The sequence below is a fragment of the Panicum virgatum genome, chromosome 4N (assembly GCF_016808335.1).
Source record: "Panicum virgatum strain AP13 chromosome 4N, P.virgatum_v5, whole genome shotgun sequence".
Taxonomy (NCBI): Eukaryota; Viridiplantae; Streptophyta; class Magnoliopsida; order Poales; family Poaceae; genus Panicum; species Panicum virgatum.
In genome coordinates, this window is record NC_053148.1 from 14,761,049 (window position 1) to 14,770,498 (window position 9,450).

Genomic DNA, 9,450 nt, shown 5'->3' on the forward strand with positions numbered 1-9,450 from the left:
CTCCCCTATCCTCTCCTCTCCTCCATCCATCTCACACTACAATACCAAGCATTAGTACCACTAATCCTACTACTAAATTGCAAAAAGCAAGTGACACTTTTGCCTCCCTCACTGCTCCCACCCATGCTCACCTCATGGGCATTGGCGTTGCCTCCATCCTCAGGCCTCAGCTCAAGCCAGGCCCTGCGCATTCACCATTCACCACCGACCACCAACCGCGTCTGCCTTGGCGCGAGAGCAAGAATGGCGGCCGCCATGCCAACGACACCAACCACGCCGACGACGACGATGCCGCTGCCGAGCTACCAGGTGTCCGGCGCGGACGCCGCGCCGCGGCACGCCGCCTCCGCAGGATCGTCGGTCGGCGCCTTCTTCGGCGTGCTGGCCGCGGTGCTTGTGCTCACCGTGCTCTCCTGCGTCTTCGGCCGGGTGTGCGCCGCGCAGGCCGAGCGGCCCGACGAGTCCTACGACTGCACCAGGCTGGCGCTCTGGCGCCGCCGCCGCGCCACCTCTGGCTGCGGAGGCCAAGCAGCAGCCGGCCGCAGAGGGACCGCCGCTGCCGCTGCCGGAGCCTGAACCGTGACGCTCAGCTTCTTCATCTTTTGCTGCCCTTAATTGCAGGTTAGTATGATAGTAGGAAAACTGAAAATAAAACAGATGCTGTAAATCGATGTAACGTCTTTTTAACCTTTGATGAGTTCTCTTCAGGTCACTGTTTAAAGCTTGGTTTACCTCATGGCTGTCAGAGTCATTTCCATATAGCAACATCATAGTATTATAATTCTTTTTTTTTTTTGCCATATATACTGCCTCACAATCAACTTTTAATCTAATCACAGAAAGTGTACTTCATGCAAAATATATATTTTTTTGCCAATCTTTCTTCCAGTTTTTCATATGGCCAACTTGAACAGAACAAGGCAAGAGACAGCCATAAGGCCTCCCCAGATTAGCAAAGTCATGCAAACAAGTGCAATTTACATAACTCTCTTAGACACAAGTGAAATTACATCGGAAATCATCCATTTACGATTCTTTCCATATAATAAAACATGAAAGCCACTCAAATCAGAAGCCTTACCATTATTGCTTAAAATACAATTGAGATAGGACAGGCAAGGGGTGTAAAAGGAAGACAACGCAAAACGAAATTCTACCAATCTGGTTACAAGCATCTACATGTGTAAGAGAAAGGCGAAAAAAACCACAAAGCCTTAAACTACTAAAAAATGAACTTTACAGAAAATATTCTCTTGGCCTCCTTGTGATCTATCTAAGCAATCTGTGATCTTGCTCTATCATCTGAACTGGAACAGCTCCCATGCAGACATCATAGAAAGCAGGAATCCATCAATCCCCGGGTTCCAATCAGTTCAGTTGTCATCTTTCCGCAGACAATATCCTATAAGCTGTCCAAAACGTAAAATCTACTGAAAATGCTATTCCCGAATCTCTAGCTCTGTCTCCCTTGTTATTTGCATAGCCTTGCCGTCGCGACGAGCAGAGATACCGACCATCCTCTGCTGTGATGATGTCCGATGTCGTGACGACAACTGCCTTGCTACTTCCGGATCTTCGGCCTTCCCCAAGTACCTTTTCCACTGAATCTTGTTGTGGAACATCGGGAAAAATCGGATCTGGATTGCGGCATAGCTAAAGTAAGGGACAAGTGTTGCCATCACAACGAAAAGTGTCACCAACCAGAATGAAGGAGCCGGGGCCAACTGTTCAATGAAGACCATGTATGCTGTTGTTGAGAACCTCGGGTTTATGGCACCATAGACCAGGAGGAAGAGGTACCAAAATGCGATGCTGCCCCATATAAAGATGTGCTGGATTATGGTGAAGTAGTTCACAGAGAGCGCCATTTGACAGTTCACGACCCATACAATACAAGTGTACATGACAACACCTAGGGCATCCAAGCCCGCAACTTGACCATTCTGACGGAATGCCTGGTCCTCAAAGGCAGTGATGCAGAAAAAAAAGATCAAGACAGCATTCATGACACCATTAAGCATCCAGCCAAGTATCCGACGCCAACTGAATAATATATTTTGCACTCCTTCTTGGTAGAGCTGCGGATACTGCAAAGGAACATATAGAGAACATGAAGCTAAGTAAAGTAGGTGGGTAAAACAAAGGGAAAACAAGCGTGCACAACTCAAGCACTTTGGACCTTCAAATAACTTGAAAGATAGTGTTTTCTTGATTTGTCTAATATGGCAGTGAAACTGGGACTTCAAAACCCCAAAAATAGGACTTACAAAGGCATTTCTAAGGTTGAATAAAAATGCTTGGACTAAGACATAGTACTTACAATGAAAAACTCTTCTAATCAGCAGGATCAAAAGTGAAAAAAGAAATATTAGACCTAGAGAAAAAAGCATAATTATGTAGCTTGCACTAACCCCAAGTTGTTCCAGATTTGACATAGAATATATCCAAATTTGTCGACTATTCCAACTGATTTTATTTGTTCTCCGAACTGTTTAAATTACCTGTATGCACAGCCTGGCAGACACATCCTGGTCAAACACCCCCAAAGCAATGACAGGAAGGGAAGTGAAGAAAACATTATAGAGTGACAAGAACCAATCATTATAAGCTGGCTTCCCAGAGAACGATGCAAACGCTTCGTACAGAAAGATGGTGACACCGAAAGTAACATTCTTGTAGAAGAAATAGCATATCTGCACATTAACCCCACAAAATGTTTGAATTACAAATGCTGATTAGTATATATCATGATAAACATAAATGGCAACTATACCATCACTGAGATGCGCCGGTAACACCAATGTCCATGCACCAGAAGTAGCCGTTCCAGAAAGCGGAATTGGGCAACGGCAACATCACTTGCCATGACAGCCTAGAAAGTCATAACCAGAAACAAGAATAAGAAAAGAAATCATGGGCACAATTAATAAAATCTACAAAGCATCAAAATATAACCTGCATTCCTTCAGCACCACTAATGCCAACTCCTATGTCAGCTTCTTGAAGCATCCCAACATCATTTGCCCCATCGCCTATTGCTAAAGTCACTTTATGTGTTACTTGTTTAACAAGTCTTGTAACCTGAATAGTTGCACTATGTTATCATTTTTGCAAGTATACTCTAGAAGAAAAAACACTACGAAAATATATTGAAAAGAGAGGAACTTAAGAATAGAAAAATAATCTGACCAGTGCCTTCTGTTTTGGTGAAGATCGGCAACAAATCACTGATGCACACTTGATAGCAAGATCCAAGAACTTTAACTTGACATCATCTTCCAAGGCATAAGTTAGTGATTTACCATCAATGATTAGTGCAAATGATTCAGTGCTAACATGAGTTGAAGGTGGAATCTGTTTGATCCCAACCTCTATCTGATCCATAACCCTTTGCTTTGATGCCTGGAGAGCCAACGAAAAGGATGTAACCATCAATTGACTAGGTCAATTGGGAATGTATGTCTTGTTACTTTTTTTAAAACACTAGGGGAGCTCAGAGCTGTCAATGTAAACATAGGGCATTCCAAAAGTTGACAGTGTTTTTATATGTAAAATGACTGAAACATGCCTGATGTAATCAGATATTCACCTTAGCAATTGTAAGTTTGTCTCCATTTTTCTCCAATGCGATGATGTCAGGTTGTTCCAGTGTGATGATTATCTGTGTCATGCCTTGCCTAAGTAGGCTGCATGCAAACCTGCAGTTGAAGAAGCTCATGAATCAGAAAAGGAAACAGTCAGGTTGAAATAAAAATGTTCCTATTTACATGCATGAACATAATGCATACCCAATATTTATAGCTGTCTCCATCTTGTCGCCTGTCAGGACCCATATCTTAATTCCAGCTTGTGCAAGCTTGTCTATGCATTCAGGCACCTGAATATGTAAAGCACACATGAATACAGGAACAGGTAAGGTTCTCTAGAATGCATACAAATAAGGTGCGGAACAGAAAGGCTGATCCACAAAAAGGCATACCCCTTTCTGGAGCTTGTCTTCAACAGCGGTGGCACCAAGAAGAATCAAGTCCGTTTCAATGCTATCAGCAGCCTGCTCAATTTTTTCATCTCTGTCAGCACTTACAGATGTTTTGGCAGCATTCAATTTTTCATTGAATTCCTTGTACTCTTTGTCATCCAAGACACGGTATGCTAGAACCAAGGTTCTTAGACCAGAGTCAGAATACTCATTTATGTGTCTTCTTGTATCCTCTTCAAATTTTCTTCCATTTCGTGCAAGTCTTTTGAACATCACACTGTTCACATAGAGACGACAATTAAAAAGCAAGGAAACAAACAAAAGTCTGACAGTGACCTGTGACTAAAACATGGAAATCATAGAGCACTGACCTATCGGCGCCCTTGCTGAGAAGTAATATCCTCCCCTCTGGTTCCTTGACTATCACAGACATCCGTTTCCTTGAGCTACTGAATTCCAATATATTTAGGAGCTCATACTTTCTGTACCAGAATGTGAAGGGAAATCAGGTACTAAGGAAGTAATGATAATCGATAGAGGAAAGAACAAAGAAATGTGAGTTACCTTTTCTCAACAACATTCTGACTTGGATCCCATTCACGAATAATTATAGTTGTCAGCGACCTCTTGTAAAACTCAAACCCTAATTCTCTCGCTGCGATAACAAATGCAGCTTCATCAGGGGACTCAGCTTCATATGAAATCTTCCCATTTTCATCTTTTTCAGCTATGCATGTGTGGCAGATGGCTAAGAGCCGGAAAAAATCTCTTATCATATCTCTATTAGGCTCATGAATCCAGTTTCCATCCATTATTCGCGGATCCTTGAAATTGAACCCATTAACATGAGGACTGTCATCAATTTTGTTGTCCTTGTGGCCTCCATTCTCAATGTCATCATCTAACCGGAACCCTTTCCTCACAGCCATAGCTCTCTCAACTTCAGTGACACCTTGACCATAGGCAGTGCCAGCAATCGAGCACTTAATGAACTCCATCATGTTACATGTCAATGTTCCAGTCTCATCAGATAGAATTGTATCGACCATACCTAGTTCTTCATTTAAATTCGAAGTGCGAGCATGAGTTGGCTTATCTGATTCTTCATGATACATTTCAATATCCTGGTTGATGAATAGAGCTTGCAAGAGCTTCACCATCTCTATGGATATGTACAAAGAAATTGGTATGAAGTAGCTATACAGCATCAAGGCCGTCAACAAATGAAAGAAAGATGCCAGAGCAGCTCGTTTTGGATCATAGAATATAGTGCTAGCATCTGGACGAAGATACCACCTTTTGAGCTTGCCATCTCTTATGTCTTCTTTGGTCCAAATCCCAAAGAAGACAGAACCAAGTAACGCAATCATGAGTAGAGATGACATCAGAATGTAAATAATTTTATCCATTTTCTTCTCAATCGTACTCCTTTTAGATGGTGGATCAGTAGCATTTTGCATCACTTTAGTATCATGACCTGTGAAGATGACAGCCCCATATATGTAGTCTGTGTTCCGTAGTTTTGAGTCCCGAAGAAGAAGCTGATGGGGTGACAGAGGATACTGCTGGCCTTTCCATTCCATTGAACCGACAAAAGAGTATAGGTTTGCATTTGGGTCTTCGCATTTAATTGTTTGTCTGACTTCTCTGAACTTTATGTCCTCTTTTAAATCCAATGTCACCTCGAGAGCTTGTTTAATTTTCAAATTTGTTTCACCATCAAGGTTCATAGTCTCTACATAACAGATTCCATCCGGATAGTTAGATGAAAGCAGAATCATATCAGCGGGAAAGAAATTATCCTTCTCCACCTTTATTACATCTCCAACTTTGATGTTCTTCCATTTTGTCTCTTCAAAATTGCCATTGCCCCTATGCACTTTGACTATCCGGTTATTAAGCTCATGATCCTGGGTGATGTAGTTGCACAGATCTATTTAATATACCAATAGCATGGAAAATTTACATAAAACATTCAATTTAACTGAATTACAGTAACACAGTCAATTACAACTAATATCGGTGTAAGCAAACCATCACATAACTGTCTACAGCATGAACTATATGAGTTTATATCAAGGTTAATTATGTTACATCTTATTCCTGGATAAGCTCAGTATTTATACATAAACAGGAAGATGAATTCTTGGAATATTAAGTGCTACAACTGAGGCTAAAACTATTGCTACATCACGATGCACAGAGACACAAGTAGAATGGACCATTGTGAGTATAATTCATAATGAATAGCATGGTCAAATCACAAGCATGGAAAATGATCGAATTAAGAATTTAAGTTGTGGACACCAAAATGCATCGTATATACCTCAGTGAATTGTTCAGAGTAAAAACTCTTTGTTTGTGTAAGGAATACATATTATTTCCCAAACCTAGATGTACAGAGAATGGATCCATCGATCCTGACACCAAAAAGGAAAAAAAACAGGGGGGGGTATTGTGTTTTAGCTTATTAAACTAATATGAAACAAACATTGGATTAATCAAGCATACAAGCTGTTTGAGTCCTTTTGAACTAGAGTGGTTATGTCATGAACAAAAGCCAATAAATATTATGGCTACGATGTGAACATACTACAGATCACAAGAATAATTACCTGTTGTTTCCTCCTCCAGTCCTCAACCCCTTCTTTGGCCATGGTGGCCACAATCACAACACAGAGCGGTGCAAGCGCACTCACTGCCGTGTAAGGCGCGAGGGGGGTCAAGGCAAGGATACCCGAGACGAGGAAGTAGAAGTTGGCTACCCTCCTGAACTGCTCAAAGAGGGACTTGGGCAGGAAGGTGCCCAGATTGTACTTTGTTGTGGACACCTCATTCAGCGGGTAACTGAATCCCTCCTCCTTGAGCCTTTCCGGTTCATTGACGTACACGACCCGAGAGAACCCCACCGTCCCAATCCGTGAGTGATCATCGCTGGGGCCCCTGTGACAGCGGAAGAACGTCAACAATGCGCTGAGCTTGAGCTTCTCCAGCCTCTTGATCCGGCGGCGCGCCATTCCTCCAGACTCAATGGAATCACTGCACCAAAGCTACTCCCCAAACGCCCCTGAGAAGATGACAGGGCCACAGATTCAGGGTTCCTGGCCACCACCGCCGTCAAGCAATCAACTTGCTCCAATCTTGCTGAACAGTGGCGGCAACAGAGCTCCAAACCGATCTTACTGCAGAACGCAATCGGCAATTCCCTCAGAAGGAGAGGAGCTCAGATTCGAGCTGCAATGACCTCCAAAAAAGGCCCCGCAATCAATTCCAGCTCCCCTCCCACCCAACTCCACCCCCCACCTACCTAAAAAAAGCAAATACGCCACGCGCGCACAGAGAGAGCTGCGCGGCGCAGGGACTGAGCTGGGCCGAGCCGCCTCGGCGGCGGCGAAATCACCTCCTTTCCAAGGAAGGAGAAGAAGAAGACGTCAACAGAGCGGGTCATCCGAGATCCCGACCTGCCGCCTCGGCGCCGCCGACGTCGTCCTCCTCCGCCCCGCTTCGCCGAGACGCCAAAACCGCGGCTTGAGGCGTGCACACCGGAGGCCCCGATCCATGCGGCGCCCGGCTTTCCCGCGGCGCTGCGCCTGTGTCTCCTCCAAGAAAGAGAAGGGCCCTCCGAGGAAATATTAATAGGCGGCGGGAATCTCCACCCCCGCGGGCGCGGCAAAGCAACAATGCGCCCCGCGGCGCACGCAGCCGGCACGGAAGGCACCCGGGGACGGACCCCGCCCCACCGCACGCGGGTCGGGCTGGGTTTGCCTTGGTGTGTCCGCCGGCGAATCAGGGGACGCGGCGAGGGGAAGGAAGGTCCCGCTCGGCACGGGAAAATTCCAAGCTTTGGGAAGGAGGAGAAGAGAGAGAGCGCGCGGGAGGGAGGGAGAGGCGAGGCGAGGTCAATGGAATGGTGTCGGCGACGGGGCGGGGTGTGCAACCGCCACGCCGAGGGAGGGAGGGAGGGAGGACAGAGTGCTAGTCTAGAGGGAGAGGGGAGGGACGTGTGCGATGGGTTTGGTAGGTGGTGGCGTCGTCGTCTCCCCCCTCCCTCTCTGCCTGTCCTCTTCTCTGCTCTACTCTACTCCCCCCTACTATAATGGTGATTGCTGGATCTGCTGCTCTGCCTCCGTGTGTCATGTCTCCCATCGTCATTTCCTTCCCTGCTTGTGTGTGCATTGTGCTTCCTCCTCATAAAATTTGATTGTTGGGCCCATCACTTTCTTAAAAATAAATTGTACACGTCATCGTTTAGAATTGTTACACTTTGTTCTCTATTAAATTATATCTTTCAATCTCAAGTATCTCTCGGAGGAGGTGCTTACAGAGATAGGTTGCATGTGTATGTTTTCTAGAGATGAGTGTACATGCGTGTATGTAAGCGTATGAGTTTGTACTATATTTGAAAAAAATTATTATATATTTTGTGAATTCATTTAATGATTATTCTTAATTATGATGTGCCTAAAAGTTGTGTCCCACGACTTTGAATCTTAAAGATTGTGTTGGGTTAAAATATTTTACTTGTCATTATTATAATTGTTACAATTTAATTTTTCTAAATTTTGGTCCGTATGTTTTGAAATGTTTTTTCTTGATATGACAGTTCTTGGCCCTCCATATATTTTTCTAAAAGAAATAGTTTGTTACTCGTGTTGTTTGTTCTTTAACCTCTCTTATCTCTTTTTTTAGATTAAACAGTACAACTCAGGCACTCACATTCTACGCAAACTCACCCTATGAATGCATGAGCGCAAACTCTACCTCTATAAGCATCTTTGAAGATTGAGTCGACAAATCATCGAGATTGACGAAGTCTTGACAGGAACGTTGCCTACCTCTCTGTTTGTATCTATAAGCCCCTAGTATCGGATTACTTCACCTGCTAAAAGCAATTTTGTCGCACCATGTCACTTGCCTAGTTTTAATTTGATAATTGCCAAGTCCAGGTTAGGTGGTTATTTTGTTTTTGGAGAAGGGGTTTTTGCACTGCCATCCTTCTTGTGTCATCAGGAAGAGTATAAATCAAGAATAAGCACATATATTGGACGGAAACGAGAAAAAGGTGATGTGGATTGTAGTTTATGGAAAAAAAATGATGTGGCTATCAAGGTGGCATGGCGCCCTCAAAGCAGTTTGCGAGAATATGCTTCTTCCCTAACCCTTCCCTAACCCATTGCATGATGAAAAGAATCTATATGACAAATTAGCATAAGATGCAGATGTTGACATAGACTGCCATCATAGAGTGCTCATAACTGTGCAAAAAAAGAAGGAAGTTTTGATACATAATAACATTTAAAAACTTGGAGAAATATTTACAAAATTTTATATTTTTAGACAGTAGAATAAAATTAATACTTTTCTCGAGTACCATCATTTTGATTTAATTGTGTTAAATCTGCGGCCAAATGAAAATAAAAAAAATAACGTGTGCCATTCATGATAGGAAAAAAAAAACTTTGACAGATCAT

At 43.6% G+C, this 9,450-nt stretch overlaps 1 protein-coding gene across 5 annotated transcripts; it reads right to left on the reverse strand.

Annotated features, from left to right (window-relative positions):
* Window positions 1-958: 958 nt before the first annotated feature.
* On the reverse strand, window positions 959-8,010 carry LOC120670135 (putative phospholipid-transporting ATPase 9). 5 transcript variants are annotated; one of them, XM_039950143.1, is made up of 12 exons: window positions 6,595-8,010; window positions 5,791-5,889; window positions 4,544-5,714; window positions 4,351-4,461; window positions 3,980-4,256; window positions 3,789-3,877; window positions 3,590-3,698; window positions 3,190-3,402; window positions 2,956-3,081; window positions 2,774-2,872; window positions 2,502-2,693; window positions 959-2,087 (listed from the first exon to the last, which is right to left on the reverse strand). In XM_039950143.1, exons 2-12 carry the CDS (start codon window positions 5,822-5,824, stop codon window positions 1,440-1,442), a joined length of 3,069 nt encoding a protein of 1,022 aa, XP_039806077.1. In that variant the 5' UTR covers window positions 5,825-5,889; window positions 6,595-8,010; the 3' UTR covers window positions 959-1,439. The 5 variants fall into 5 exon arrangements, 4 of the variants coding, with proteins under 4 accessions (XP_039806077.1, XP_039806078.1, XP_039806076.1 ...); XM_039950144.1 differs by having other exon boundaries at window positions 5,791-5,912; window positions 6,595-6,733; XM_039950142.1 differs by having other exon boundaries at window positions 4,544-5,889.
* Between the last annotated feature and the right edge of the window lie 1,440 nt (window positions 8,011-9,450).

Excerpts from the sequence above, each read along its gene's own strand:
- LOC120670135 (XM_039950142.1), bottom strand. The coding sequence starts at position 6,996 with ATGGCGCGCCGCCGGATCAAGAGGCTGGAGAAGCTCAAGCTCAGCGCA. Across the intron at positions 3,699-3,788 it reads GAGACAGCTATAAATATTGG|GTTTGCATGCAGCCTACTTA; the intron begins GTATGCATTATG and ends CTTCAACTGCAG. Across the intron at positions 2,088-2,501 it reads CTGCCAGGCTGTGCATACAG|TATCCGCAGCTCTACCAAGA; the intron begins GTAATTTAAACA and ends GTTCCTTTGCAG.